We start from the raw sequence: 16,389 nt of genomic DNA, 5'->3' as shown, positions 1-16,389 counted from the left end.
TCCCCACACAGAAGTTAAATAGGTCCAGATAGTTTTTGTTTGTTTGTGTGTTTTTTCCTGAGTAAGGGGCCAGGCCATTGGACGATCTCTCCCAGGTCCTTAAATCTGAAATAAGTGATGCAAAAATGCAATTCAAGATTATTCATGCTAGTTGTGGATCAAGACTCTCACAGTGTCTGAGTCATTGTTAAGAGACAGCAGCAGTGCTGCCATGGTAAGGATAAAATCTCTGGTGGTATCACTGTGTCAAACAGACATCAGGGACATGAACTTGTTTCTCTAGCAGAATCTTGGAAGTACTCTGCGATACTTAGCTTCTCTTGATTAGTGCCTGTGTCTCAAATGTTTTTCATCACTTCTGTGAATTATAACATATATTTTATATATAGATATATACTGATATAATACTTTAAATGTATTATACATTTTTACATATTTAACATGTTTATTTTTCCAGTTTTATTGAAATGGAATTGACATATAATATTGTATTAGTTTAAGGTGCGCAACCTAATTAATGTACTTATATATTACAAAACAATTATCACAATCACTATAGTTCATATCCATTACCTTGTGTAGTTACAGATTCGTGTGTGTGTTTGGGTATGTGTGTGTGTGTGTGATGAGAACATTTAAGATCTGCCCTCTTAGAACTTTTCAAATATTCAATGTAATATTAACTATAGTCATCATGCTGTATATTTCATCCCCAGGACTTATTTACCTTATAACTGGAAGTTTATGGAAATTTGTACCTCTTGATCACCTGTACCCTTTCCCCTTCCCACACCCTCCCAATCCCATGCTGCCTCTGGCAGCCACCAATCTGTTCTCTTCCTATGCTTTTGGGTTTTTTAGATGCCACATATAAATAAGGTTATACAGTATACACATTTTCAATAAATTTATATTCTCTTAAATTAAACATGATTAGTTTTTGATTGGTATAACCAAATGTACATGGACTTTGAGTTGGGCGCCTGTGAACCATTTTCAACCCTATGACACCCACAACTAAGAGTGCAAATGATTATATCTTCTTTCTGAGTTCTCTAAGCAAAGAAGAGATATTTCTACTATTTATTTACAATGTATATTTTTTTACAATCAACTTCAACATAATAGAAATTTGCCTAACACTATTACATTTTGAAAACAATAGGACTGCAGAATTAGGTGATTTTAATTTTTTTCTTAATTTGCATAGTAAACTGCATATGAATCTATTTGTTTACAGGTACAAACCACAGCATTTTATTTCCTTATACTAGCAAAAATAGTTACAGATAGTAATACTCTTATAAATTTTGAAAAAAATTACTGTTAAGGAATAGCACCAGAGTTACTTTAAAACATCATTTTTGGTCACATTTACAAAGTGAATGTTTAGTAAGTTAACATGTAACAATTTTGTAAAATGTGAAAAGTAATCCTCCTAGTTTTTTAGAATAATTTTACATTAAAACATTGATTCCTTCATTAAATTCCTTCAACCTTTGTGATCAACATTCAGAGCTTCAGATGGTCACTCTGTACTTAGTTTTCCTCCTAGCTAAAGTTATACACTTTATTGTTCTGTTAATTTCTATGTTTTCAAATCATCTCAAATAACATACTTGTTATTTAAGGAAAGCCATACATTTTTTACCTCAAAGAAGTTATTTTCAAACATCAGCTAAATAAATTATGTAAATCTTCAAGTTAAAAAATATCTATAGTTATTAAGGAAAATATTTATGTGTTTTTAATAATGATATAATTAAAAACTATTTTATATCTGGATACATTTGATGGAAAGTAGCATAAAACCCTGCACAAAGTAGTATAGTATCTTGACTCACATAATTGAAAGTCAAGAGAAAAGCAGATTTTAGGTTCAGCATCTCTATCATATGACCAAGGAATACATTCCTGTCTCTTAGCTCTGCTTCCATGGTATCATATCAAAGCTGACTTTCCTCCCATTGAAAAAAGGAGATGTACCATTTTCACATTTCATATCCATAACTGTTACTATTCAAAAGCAGAAAAGGGATTAACTTTTAGTGGTTCTCTCAAAAAAGCAGGTCTTTAAATCTTAGAATCCTGCAGGAAATCTCCCTTCAAATTCAATTCCCAACATATGCCCATTGTTGAAATAATCCATTTGATTAAGGAATTACCAAATGCTGACTTGATTAGGACTATGTTATCTGAATCAATATTATGGTGATTGGAATCAGATGAACCAAATTTAACTGATACTATCGGGATCTGCCCCTGGAGATTTTTCCACAAACCAGAAGACATGTGGTGAACACTGGATAGAATACTTATAGAAATTGTACTGTATGCCCATAAAGAGTCTATAACATAGTTAGAGAGATAAGATACACAAAAAAATTCATAACAAAGCCAATATTTTCTAACAGTCTAAGATATATACATATATATATGTGTATATACACACACATATACATATATATAGATATATATATAAAATAAGGTGAAAAGTTTTGTAAAATAGGAAATTAAATAATCTCATACCATAGAATGCATTCTAAATGCATTATATAGATATACATTAAAATAATAATTTATTCATTATGTGCTTAGCTTTTAGCATAGACTTTAAACTCTTTTCTATCCTTTAGCACCTAACATAGCAACTTACTCATATTAGATGTTTAATAAGGGCTGTTGAGTAGAATAAGCAAAAAGATCAATATTGGCTCAATTACTCACTTTGTTTAAAGACACAGCCTAAATTATAAACTTTTGCCTTTAGAGTGAACTTTTCAAAACAAATATTTCACACCCCTTTCATTACTGAAATAAAAAAATAAATGAAGAAAAACCTGAATTACTTATTTTGTTTGGTTTTGTGACCTCAGCATTGCTTTTACTAAGGGTAATGAAGGTAAGGAAAGAATAATGGAGAAAGGGAAAATGCAAATATTTGGAGTATAGATTAAAGGAAATGTATTTTTATGTTAATTGCCAAGTGCCTATAGGGCATTCAAAAGAAATTGTCCTTGGAAGGTGCTGATGATAGAAACTCTCATACTAAGAGAAAATGAGTTCTAAGCAAGTTAAGAAAGAAAATTCCCTTAGATATTGAGGTCTAAGCCATACATACAGGGAAAGTAAGATGGAAAGAAAAAAACAGTGATGACGTTAAGACAAGGAAACAATTATGTTAGTGTGAGGAAAAAATGGTCAAATTGTGGAAGGTGCTAAGGATGTGTTACTCTTGGTCAGATTTCTGGGACTCCTTTTGATTCAATGGGAAATTTTCAAGTGAAGAAATATAACTTTTGTTTATAGGTAAGCCATTAAGCACTGTGCCATTCAAGAGAGACTTCCCTGAATATCTTAAAAGATATTCTCTTCTCAGGGAACTTCTCTTGAGAAATAATATAGTTAGATAGACTGGAAAGTCTTGAGACATAGACTATAGTTGTTAAGTCTTTCTACTTTCCTCTACTGTCTTTTATATGTAATTTTAATGCAAACAGGCAGAATTATTTTTGTTCATTTCTTGGGCTGTACCTCAGCAAGATGATCCATATTAAAACGAAACAAAACAACAACAACAACAACAACAAAACAAACCAAAAAGCCCAGTATGCCATTGTATTAACTTATTTTTTTTTCGTGGAAAAATTTCACCTGATAGTCCAAGCAGGTTTTAAATCTTCAAATGAATAAACACATTCTTTGTAATGCATACATCCTGGGGGACTGTTTGGCATGATTTTTCAAGAGTGTCTTTTGAATTCAGCTAGTCACTTAAAAAACAGCCAAATCCACAGCATACATTGTATTAAATTTATTAATGCTATTAAAAGAGAAAAAAGAACTGATTCCTATAGCAACATTAACCTTTCCCTTCCCACAAGGAAGAAGAACACTATAATTCATATCAATCATTTATTGCCCCATTCAAAATTACCACCAAATTTAGTACCTTAAAACAACTCTATTTTGTCTAGGCCATCTAGGCTGGACTCAGCTGGGTGATTCTTCTGATTTGGGCCAGGCTGGGTTTCTCTCTGCTACGTTTATTTCTGCACCCAGTGCTTTGGCTGCCAACTTGGCTGGGGGCTAGCTAGTATAGAAGGGCCTCGCTGAGCTGAACAGCTCCTCTCTCTCTCAATGTGTTCTCTTTTTTTCAGCAGGCTAACAGGATCATTCACATGGTGGTTTGGCAGGCTTCCAAAAAAAGAGGAGCAGTGTGCCAGACCTTCTGAAGCATAGGCTTACCACATAAGCCACATTCTACTGGTCAGAGCAAATATTAAGGCCAAAGCAGAATCAGCAGGCAAGGGAATAGACTCCGTTTGTGGGTGGATTGGAGCTACAGTCATATTTTGAGGAGGCCTGCATAGAAGGAGGGGAATAATGAAAGCCATTTTTGTAAACAATCTACACATATTATTTCATTCTCAATTGTCTATGGAGTGAATTTGTGGCTCGGTGTTATCACAAAGGTCCTAACTCTCATTCTGCTTTTGCAAGTATAGACCAAATTCAAATTTTGTTGAAAGATATCTGTGCTTTATAAGTAGTGTAGCCATGTATTTTGTGACTTCTCATGGACATAGTATCCAAGTCAATGGTCTTTCCTAATGTTGATATACCTACAGAAATCCACTGTTAACTATGGAGTACAGTTAGTATAATAATTAAAAAGAAGTAGCCACAATTGTAAATTTTGAGCTGGACTTTTTTCCTCCACATGCAGCATGTATACCCAGTTTTGAAAGACATAGTTTATTATTTGCTGTGATTTCATTTAGAAGTTTCTCAACATGAAGTATAATGAATGCTAACTCAAGTTTAAGATGGATGGCATCCTGTGACCATTTATGGATATAAGAAGGAACATTTTGAAAGAGAGTCATCGTTTCCATCATTAATTTGCTAATTCACACACAAGGAAATGACTCATGAAGACTTTAGCTCCCTTTGTTTCAAAATTCATTTTCTTCAGTTTGCCTTTGCCTTAGCTGAATGGGAAAGATTTGTCAGTTGAGTAAAGATGCTTCGTCTCCTTCAGTGGTGCTACGGGAGTTATTAATTAGGTTTCTGAGTTTGGCGCTGCTCTTTCCTGGTCACCGTGATGTGTCATTGAAACAGACCCATTAAAATGAGTGATGTGTGTTGTAATTTCATTAGTGTCATCAATAATGTATTACACTTTCCTTTTAGTAGTCTCTTTGTGTTGTGTGTGGGTCAGGATGACTGTATGAATTACATTTATAAGATCCAAATTGTTACAGATGAGGGAAGATAGGCATGAGGGTGGAATTAATGTTATTTTAAACACGATAACTACAAAAATGATTTCAATTAAATAATATTTTAATTAGGTCTGATGTCTCTACATGCCATACTGAGATACATGTTGTGTGTATGCAAATAAGATGGTGATTTATTGAATTAATAACACAGTCCATTCTCTCTACAAGGTAACTTTCTGAACTGGACTAAGGCAGGTGTGTGTAAGAGCAGGAATGGTTCATTAAAGAATATAATTCCTTAGTGGCTATAAAAGGTAGACTGCTAACATGGAAACTTTTCAAGTGTATTTTGTTACTTTCCTTCTACCCTGTTTTCCTGCCAGACATGTGACTTTTGACTGGTTATTTGCCAATTCCCAGTCTACTTTAAGCTGAAAAATATGACCCATCATTGAGAAAAGCAAGACATATTTGGGTACTCTGATATAGGATATGGGTTTTTTTTTAAGATTTTTATTTATTTATTTGACAGAGATCACAAGTAGGCAGAGAGGCAGGCAGAGAGAGAGGAGGAAGCAGGCTCCCTGCCGAGAGCCCGATGTGGGGCTCTATCCCAGGACCCTGAGATCATGACCTGAGCCAAAGGCAGAGGCTTTAAGCCACTGAGCCACCCAGGTGCCCTTAAATGTGTACTATTTAGCTTTCCACCTATATAAAATAAATTTCTGTATTTGGAACCCTTTCTCAAAAAAGTATTCTCATAGTATTTTAGTTTTAATATTTGAATGGAAGACAAAGCCCAGCCATGTTTTTACATTTCATCACATACATTTTCATGTATTTCTTAGTTCTCAGAACTAAGGTTAAGCCTCTGCCTTGGGCTCGGGTCGTGATCCCAGGGTCCTGGGATGGAGCCCTGCATTGGGCTTCATGCTCAGTGGGGAGCCTGCTTCCCCCTCTCTCTCTGCCTGCCTCTCTGCCTACTTGCGATCTCTGTCTGTCAAATAAATAAATAAAATCTTTTAAAAAAACAGTACACATTTAGCACACACACACACACACACACATATAGGAAAAGATGAGCTACTTCTGGAAATCAGTAGGAAAAATTATTTTTCTCATGAAAATTTAAAAAAGATATTTTTGTTATCCCAAATTTGTTTATAAGATAAAGCAATCTATCCAGGTAAAAAAGTTCTATCACAATAAAGATCATCTAACTTAAGCTATATCTGCAGCTCCCCAAAATGAAAGTTTTCTCTTACATTATGATGAAAGAATCTGGTTACTTATCTTTAGTAGAATCTCAATATTTGTAGTTTTATGCTGATTTGTATCCAATTTGGGTAGAAATGGATATGAGTGTTTATCTTACATAATAGCTTGCCACAGCTTACTACTTGAATCATGTAGCATAGGGAAATGTGTTTAGCTCCTCGTGGAATTTCACAAACCAAAAATGGATCCATTTCTATTCACTTGGCTTGTTTACAGTCATTATAAAAGTATGCTACTGTGTTGCTTACTACTTAGAAAAAGCAAATGTTGGCACACTACAGACTCCATTGGTCTTTAAGAAGTACATGTATTGCTTTCCACTTAAAAAAAAAAAGAGAAAGAAATTTTATTTCTTGTGTTTTAGACCTAAACATCCTTTTAAGGATTTTTTTTAATTCTTCTACCTTATTACCCTTCTAGATACTTTATAGTAATTTTGCTGAAATTTTAGAGATATATATATTAGAGATTGTTCTCATGATTAAATGAATTGTCACTGAGGGATTAATCTTGTAACCTTTTATAAGCATGTTTTATTAATATCTTATCATTAAATTTAATATTAATAACATTTAACATTTAATAACCATACAATGTATATGTAGGGATGTATTTTGTGCCAGTAGATTTTGAAAATGTGGAAAGGTCACTATACTAGTATAAAAATTATTAAACATGTTCTCCATAATATATTAATTGCACTCATTCAACTCATTTAAGAGGCAGTTCTGGATAATGAAGATTATAATACTTTTGTTTGTCAGCATGCTTAACAATATGCCTTTCAGGAATGGGAAGTATTTGGTACAGCTTTTCAAAATATCTTTTGCACTCTGACATTTTGAAATATATTTGCGGTGTACTATTTATAGTTAAACAGAAAACTTACAAAGTAGAAGGAGAGAACTTAAAACTATTCTATTATACTAATTTAGTTATTCTTATTGCAAACAGTATAATTTATATATAAAAGAGTACTTTTAATTGATTGAATAATTAAATATATTTTAAACTTTTTAATCCCCAAAGATCTCAGTTACTAAGTAATTTTCCTTTATCATACACACACACACACACACACACACACACACACACACACACATTTGGTAGGTATCCTAACATTAAAAACCCACTCCTTTTTTAAAAATGGCAATTGAAAAAGATTATGTAAAGATGAAAAAAGTAACTTTTGTATAGGCTGTGGCAGGTAGGAGAATACATGTGACTATCTGAGGCCATTTTATCTCCATTTGGAAAAATTCCATGGTTGTATCAATGTTCCTCTGTATTATTTGGTTTATTTCCTACCCTCCTTAATGATGTAAAAGTAGTAAAACTAATTTTTATGGAAATTGTCATGAGGTATTTTACTAATTCTCACTATTTTAAGTTATTTTAATAAAATAAAAACTTCTACACATAGAAACATGTACATATGGATACTGTATGTATGTACATGTATAATGGGTTACATGATTATGTTAGCATGGTTGAATGGCTTCTTCTGACAATCTCTTTAATTTTATAAATACTATGGAAGTGGCAGAAGGGAAATCTCTGTTTTATAAAGAGTGTTCTAATTGTGGAAACAGATCCAAATTTTTCTCAGAGTACAATTTGTGACCAGAGAATTACATGATCCACTTGCCACTCCGTTTGGAAGATGTTTTTCTCCCTCCCATATTCAGGGAATATATGTTTCTTAAAACAAATTTTATACCTGAATTCAAGAATATTTGGAATCTAGAAAGTACCTTTCTTCCTCTGCTCTATTTGTATAATGCCAAGTTTACTCATAGGCACAAAAGTAAAGGATCTTGGATTATTAGGGAGAGTTCTCATTTTAAATTATCTGTTTTGAAAAATTCAATGAAATAGCTTCTGAGTTTAAGGATCTTCTGTCCTACTGCCACCCACTATGTACTTATTGTCAAATTAAAATTCTCTCCAAAGACAGAAATTTAAGATAGTTTTATTCTTAAATATTTAAAACTTAAAATGCAAAACAAAGTGGATTGATATAATTTATACCAATATGATTGAGGATCTACTAAGTTCCCATCATTGAACTAAGCCTGATAAAAAATTAGGTAATTAAATCACCATGACTGATGATCTCCTGTATTCACAACCCTCAATTAGACCTGATAAAGAAGTAATGTCTTCCTCAACCCTAGTGTGAAAGCAATGATATCATGGCATATCCTTGTAAATATAGGGTGCAGTGTCACATAGCAGAGAAGAAAAGACACTTAAAAGATGGGGAAGTCCATATCGTCAGAGACCAGTTAGATACATAAGGAAAAGAGGTGACTTGTACGGTTCTGGCATGAGTGATTATGTAGATTACGTAAACCACAGAATACAAAGTGGGAAGTTTGGGAGAAGCTGAGGTAGAGGAGTTTGGAGGAGATAGAAAACAAGAATTCAGAACTCTTCTAAGTAGAGGTTAGTGTCAGGGAAAGTATAACGTAGCTAAATCTGTACCGTGGCCCTTCATCTTTTCAAAATTAACCATCACTGTGTAATTCACATCTTTGTCACCTTTCATCTGGACTAAGTGGTCCTCCAGGCTTTATATTATGACGTGATCATGCCAAATAAAATCTCATAACCTTTCTCTTTTGCTTAAAATCTTTCACTGCTTTCTTACGCCTTTTAGAAAAAGTGAGACATCCTTCACTTGGTACAGAAGGGTCACTAGGATGGCTGGATATCTTCTCCCAGCTCCTCTATAGCTGCCCGCTGGCCTTGCACATTGTTCATACAGAAACACTGACATTGATTTACTGGGCAGACCAAACTATTTTAGAAATGTGTACCTTTGGATATCCCTCCTGCATAGGGTGCTGTCTCTGCTTTCCACCTTGTTTCCTTTCCTAAACCTTTGTAATCTGTGACTCAAGAAGATGCTCAAATATTCTCTATTATGAAATTTTTTCTGACACTTTTCAATGGCAACATGTTATCTGTTATCACTACACCTTTAATTTTTAATTTGATAGGCACCTGTATTTTAATTATTTATATCTGCTTCTCTCATCAGACCATGGAATTTCGCCTCGTTTGGGCTGGGAATAAGTCAAATGATGTAATAATCCATAGTTCTCTGCCAAAATGCATCTCTTTCTATATATTAATGATAAAAGGGACCACGGTAGATTTGCTCAAGGCCAAATTCTTCTTTCTAAGAAATTTGGATAAATTTCAGGGCACCATTTAATATACACTCCACACTTATGAGAAGATAGTATTCTAAATATCAAATATATACAAAAGAAGAGAGAATGTATAATACATTCTATTATCCAGTTTCAATAATTTTTAACTAATGGTCAATCTTGTTCGATCTGTACTGTCCATGGCTCCACTCCCCTTTTTCCTCCCAAATATTTTGAAGTAAAATCTTAGACACGATATAATCTTTCATTTGCAATATTACTTTATGTATTTCTAGAAAATAAGGACACTTCTTGAAAACATACCGATGATAACATCATCACACCTAAAATATTAACAATTCCTTAATATTAACAAACCTCCAATTAGTAGTCAATTTTGCATTGCTTCTCATTCTTCAAACAGTTTGATTAAAAGTCTGGTAAAGTCTATACTTCATGACTGTTTGATATGTTTCTTTTGGTCTAAAGCAGTAGCTGTCCATCAGGGGCTATTTTGCCCTGTCAGGGACAGTTTTGGCAGTCTGGAGACATTTTTGGTTTTCACAACTTCTATGGACTGAATGTTTGTATCCTCCCAAAATATATGAGTTAAACCCCTAATCCCACCATGGTGGTATTTGTAGGTGGGGACTTCGGGAGCTAGTTAAGGTTAGATGAGTTCATGGAGATGCGACCCTTATGATGGGACAAATGCCCTTATAAAAAGAGGAGAAGACACAGGATGTCTCTCTCTCTCTCTCTCTCTCTCTCTCTCTCTCTCTCTCTCTCTATATATATATATATATATATATATATATATGTGTGTGTGTGTGTGTGTGTGTGTGTGTGTGTGCACCATGGAGGGACTTGTGAGAATGGAAACAGGGAGAAGGCTCCAACCAAGAGCCTAGCCATGCTGGCACCTTGGTCTCAGACTTCCAGCCCAAGAACTGTGAGAAATAAACCTTTGTTGGTCAAGCCACTCAGTGTTGGTATTCTGTTACAACAGCCTGAATTCAATGACACAACCAAAGGAGAGAGCTACTGGTGTCTAGTGGGTGGGGGCCAGATACTGTTAAACATCCTCTAATGCATAGGACAACTGCACACAAAAGAATCACCCAGCCACAAATGTCAAGGAGGCCGAGGTTGGCAAACCTTAGTCTGGAGGTTTTTTCCTTCACCTATTTTTTATTGCAATTATTTGTGGAATAAGCAGGGTGATTTGTCCTAGAGTTTCCCACGGTTTCCATTTGCTAATGACACATCATTGCATCATTTAAGGTATTTCTCTGTCTCCCGTATTTATTAGCAATTAGATTTAGAAGCTTCATCAGATTCAGATTCAACTTTTTCAGCAAAACTACTTCATTCTATTTCACAGATAGTATTGTACACTTCCATGAGGGGGCATATAATGTCTAATTATCTCTCATCACTATAGAAAACTTGATGACCCATGTCTGCATTCAATTCATGAGAGGTTGGAAAATGATGATATGGTATTTTTATAATTTCTTCATTTACTGCAAATGTCACTGTTTCTTGGAAATAGTTATTATGATGTCCGATATGAAAAGAGCATTGTGCCTACAACATTTACACATTCCTTATTTCTCTTTAGAAATATCCTGTACCACCTTGATGAGAAGACAAGCCAGTTTTCAATCCTCCTGGAGGCACAGGAGCGCTGCCAGTTACTTGCCTCAAATGAGAGCCTTCAAGAAGCCCTGTCCGAGGTGCTGAACAGCATTAATTCAGCTCAGGTTTACTTCAAAGCAGGACTTGATGTGTTCGAGGATGTCTTGGCTGGAAAGAACTGAGTAAACTCTCAGCATTTTAAAAAGTTTGTTTACAATTCCTCAAGCAAAATCTCTAATCTAACCGGATTTTCTGACATTGAAGACTTTCCCCCCAGTGACTTTTTATACAAGTCTAAAGCTATTATTATGACATCGTGTTTTTAAATGTACATATAAAAGAGCATTTTGCACATTTAATATTTTCTTATATCGACATCTCTGAATATGTCAAAGCAAGTTATTGAAATAATCCTTAAGATTTATCTATTAAAAAGAAATCTGCTGTATTTTTGTATATATAAAATATGTGGGGGGAAAGTTCTAAGATGTTCTGGACAATCTTCACTCCTAGGGATAAAACATATAGGAATGGAAGTTAAAACATATAGGAATGGAAGCTATTAATGACCTAGTTTCTGAATAGAAATGGAGAGTTGATATGATTTCAGATTAACTTCACCTAGTAAGTATTCAATATGAAGAATTCAAGTATTCCGACTGACTGATTGGTCGACCAAAACCACTTTGAATGTTTCTATTTTATGAAATGAAGTGCCTGTTCGTAATACAACTAGATGTAGTAATACACTGGTTATGAAATTGTATTTTTTAAGTATTAATGAAAAAAAGAGCCATAAACATTCCAGGGGAAAATCTCAAAGTAGCTGCACAGAGCAATTTAAATGCAAATTTTTTCCTAACAACTTATAAGGTGACTAGCTTTGAAACCCCTAATTTGCTTCAGTTGATTTTGTACAAATTTCAGGAGTGATATATGTCTTATGAGGGAGAAAATATTTCTGATTTCTTCTTCTGTTGGTTCTGTTGGAAGCACTGAAACCCAGCTACTCTAAAATGAAAGCATTTTGCATCGCTATTCCTTCTTGTATTTTTTTCTGAACCTCCTTCCTGTAAGGCGGTTTTAACAGAAAACCATGTAATTTCCACAGGAAAGTAGCAAAGTTTCTCTTTGAAAACCCAAACTATCTTGAAAAGCATCAAATTGCTATTTCTGCCACTGACAAAAAGGACTTACAATGAAAGAAATAGTTGTTTGATCAATGGAAAACTTCTTAATTCTGTGAAGAGGCTTTTGATATTTTTCCTTCTTTATCCTTCATTGTGACTAAGATGAAAGTGTAGCAAATATTCATGCTTCTAATTTTATGCAGAAAATACAGTGTTACTACAAGAGTGTGTCTTTCCCACACTTCAGTTTTCTCCTGTGGAAAATGAAGTTTTTCATACTGACATTGTCATGAAATGGCCCCAGCATCCACTGTTTCCTCAAAAGCCCAACATTCTGTCTGTTCAGTGACAGTTTGAACTTTGAGCTTTATCCTTAGAAATGTTCTTTTGGTATTGAATAAAGCAATTCCCCTTAGGAAATGTACCCTCAGTATATTTTATGTGAATTGTCTCCACCTAACACAACACCCAGACACACTTCCCTTTGTAGATACTCCACCAGAGCAACATTACAGCCAATGCTTGTATGTCAAAGTCTCCAGTTTTTATGGATAAGTGTAAACCTACTCTTGGTTTAAAGAAAAGCCACAGCTGAGGGAAAAGAATTAATCAGTATTGATTAATTGATTTATAAGGGTCAGCTGTTCCTATCATACATAATGTTGATATGCTCAAGGCAAAGAGGAGAGTTGATGCAATTAGCTGGATAATTCAAGCAGAAATCCATTTTCCTATGAATTGCCTGTGTGCGCATATTTCTAAGTGACAAATGAAACTACCTTACACCTTTTTTTTGAAACCAGTGTGCTTGTTTGAAAATATCTCCTATGTTGAGGAGTATCTACAAGGAAAAGCTAAGAGGATCAGCTTCTTGCGTGCCTCAGTGTCAGTGTCCTGATTTCTCTTCCACAGAAATCAATAGCAGAACAGAGGGGAAAGACACACACAAACACTGTTCAGGGCCAAATAAGAGAATGCTTTCTACCCAAGGATCCTCCATATTTAATCAAGCTTTCATGTGTTCCTTCTAGTTCTTTGTTATAGTTGAAGTTAATGTAAACCAAAAGACATTTTGAAGATGGAGCTGAATTTAAGGCAAGCAAAAGCAAATAATCATTAGTTTGGTAGTTTATCATTTGAAAACAAAATCCTAAGGAAACTCACTCCCTTAGTTGGTAAGACTGTCGAGAGCACAAAACACATGTTTGTACGTTTTGTCTAAAGATTGTATACCTACGTAAACCACATTGCATAGATAAAAATCTCAATATTATGTATTCTCCCTTCTAGATTATATATTTGCTATTTGAAAAAGAAGCTAAAATTAACTATGTACTAGTGTGTTTTTATTAGTCTATTTAAGAGATTATGTGAAGAAAGTAAATTATAATTAAAACGGATGTCCACTAATTCTATAGATGCTGCTTTAGATCTTCGACTACAACAAACCTCTTAACTAGAACATCACTGCTATGGTGTTCCTCTAAATTTATATCATTTTAATTTTTTTTCCTTAACAAATCCAAGTAAATAAAATCCTATGCAAATTAATTACAAGTGTTTTTGGTGAATTGATAGTAGGTTCAAACTGTTGCGGAGATATCTGGGTGGCTGGTATTTCTCGCAATCCTTCGCTTATAGAATGGTGCCAGGGCACAATGAGTCACAAATGGTTACTCTCCCAAGAAAATATGGCATACATTCACCACTTAAATTTGGGTTCAAGAAAGGTATGCGTGGGCTACTGCCCTTTTTGGAAAAGCGGAGGGTGCATGAAAAGAAAGCCTGAGACATTCTGTCTAAGCACTAGGGAATTACCTTTAGCCAGGGAAAGCAATGTCACTCTCATCAGAGGCAGTGCGTGAAGCCAGTGATTAGCAACATAATATAGTCCATGGGTTAGTTAGTAGCAAAAACACTAAACTAAAAAATACTGGAATTTAAGTTTCTCTGCTTTTTCATGCAATATGTCTAGTTCTCTCCCTGAGGTGCGAGGGCTACAAATGTGTTTTGTTTTTTTGTTTTGTTTTGTTTTTCCAGTGTGTTTTATGTAACTAGCAATTTAACCAGAGGCTATATGGGATGGAATCACTGCTTTTAATTAACGGTTCGTTCATTCTATGACTGTAGACGGAACTGTCTATAGTTCCCTGTCCCCACAGGGAACCCAGGAAAAGGACACCAAGACTGGGTACTTGGGAGAAATGGAGAGAGTCTCTACATGACACCAGGAAGGAGAACATTGAGTAAAATGCTTCTAAGAGAGGACGTTTTAGCTTTGTATTAAATCAGCAGTCTAAATCAGTATTTCCCAAAATATGGATTTGGAGGAGTAAGGCCTAGGAATGCTCATCTTTAGCAAGATTGCTCAGATAATATTCAAGTACAATGAATTTTAAGTTTAAGAACCTCTAATCTACACTGATCCTGGGTCTTGAGAAACATTACTTGGTAATATATGCAAATAAAATAAAGAGTCACGATAACAGGAAGGACCCCAAACTTTGCTGTTAATGGCACCATTAGAAGAGACAGAGAGAAACCATTGCATCTCTCAAAAAAAAAAAAAAAAAAAAAAGATGCAGACACAGCTAACATCTGTGCCTACTGCATGTCAGGCAGTATTATACACTTTCTCACATATTTGTTTCTTCTAACTGAACCCCCACAGTAACCCATTTTAGAAATGAAGACATTTGGTTGAGCGACTTGTCCAAAATTCCACAGCTAATAAGAATGGCTGAGGTGTCTCCATGCTGGGTTCTCTGGTATTCAGTCCCGTGTTCCTCACACTGAGTGCTGCAGAAAACATCAGAAGAATTTTTTGGTTATAGAACGTGATGTAACTGAAAATTTTAATGTATTTCTGCACAACTGATCAGACTGTGTAGCCTGCCATTTTACTAGTTTAATTAAAGAGTTTGGAGAAACAAATTACATCATTCCCTATGATGTTGGCCCACCCTAGCAATGGTGGGCGTGTGTAGCTAAATTAGAAGCTATCTATAAAAGCATTAAAAATAAGTGTACCATTGTAAAATATCATGGTAACTAAATGAAACAACATAAAAAGAGAGGAGGAGCCACATATTTCACAATTTCCTCCTCAAAATGCCTGTATAATTTTGCTGAAAAAGAAGAAGAGCAGGTGCTGTGATTTACAACCACAGTTTTATACCATCCTTAAAGATTCAGAAAAACGAATTGACTTTTTAAAATACACACACACACACACATACGGCATACAGTAGATTTCCCCACTGAAAAAATAGGTGCATGAAAATAAAATAAACAATGATCTATTACCATCTGCCTAATAATGAATCAGCAACTTTGCCTCCAATGAAAAACTATAATTATTTGCACAATAAATTAGTAGACCTAGCCAAAAATGTTCTCAAGAGACATTCTGTGGAATGTGTAATTAATTACTCCAAAAATTAAGCTTTCTCTGAGGGTAGCACATTGTCATCTCATTGGTTTAATAGGCTATTTAGATGTGCCTTAGCCACACATTCTCCTAGTAGAAAAGAATTATTTTAAACTTCCAATCCACGTGTTGAGTGGAAGGGAAATGGATCCACATATTCCAATAAATATATCAGCAACATAACTGTTCCATCACAAGATCATGAATGTAACCCAAGGGAAAGCTAAACAAACAATGTGCTATTTGAGAAAAGAAATACTCTGCCTAGTTTCTAGTGAATTGGTATTTCTTGCATAAATTTAAATTGTGGGCTTAAAACAGCCTCAGAATCTGCTATTCTGAAAGATGTTTAAAACCACTTATAAATACTTTTCAGTTAAGTGAGTTTTATGCAATTCAGAATTACATGTGGGGGCGCCTGGGTGGCTCAGTGGGTTAAAGCCTCTGCCTTCTGCTCGGGTCCTGAGAGCCCCACATCAGGCTCTCTGCTCAGCAGGGAGTCTGCTTTCCTCCCTCTCTCT

At 34.7% G+C, this 16,389-nt stretch overlaps 1 protein-coding gene across 5 annotated transcripts in view; it reads left to right on the top strand.

Moving 5' to 3' along the window:
• The window catches only part of NAALADL2 (N-acetylated alpha-linked acidic dipeptidase like 2), a 1,358,868-nt gene extending 1,343,908 nt beyond the window's left edge, over window positions 1-14,960 (top strand). For all 5 annotated transcript variants that reach the window (XM_032340827.1, XM_032340857.1, XM_032340836.1 and 2 more), the window contains one exon: window positions 11,292-14,960. In XM_032340827.1, coding sequence (XP_032196718.1) covers window positions 11,292-11,490 — 199 coding nt within the window. In that variant the 3' untranslated portion in view covers window positions 11,491-14,960. The remainder of the gene's footprint in view (window positions 1-11,291) is intronic.
• Window positions 14,961-16,389: the final 1,429 nt, after the last annotated feature.

The sequence above is a fragment of the Mustela erminea genome, chromosome 1 (assembly GCF_009829155.1).
Source record: "Mustela erminea isolate mMusErm1 chromosome 1, mMusErm1.Pri, whole genome shotgun sequence".
NCBI lineage: Eukaryota > Metazoa > Chordata > Mammalia > Carnivora > Mustelidae > Mustela > Mustela erminea.
The sequence above is the reverse complement of the archived record's forward strand: the minus strand, read 5'-3'. Positions and strand labels throughout refer to the sequence as shown.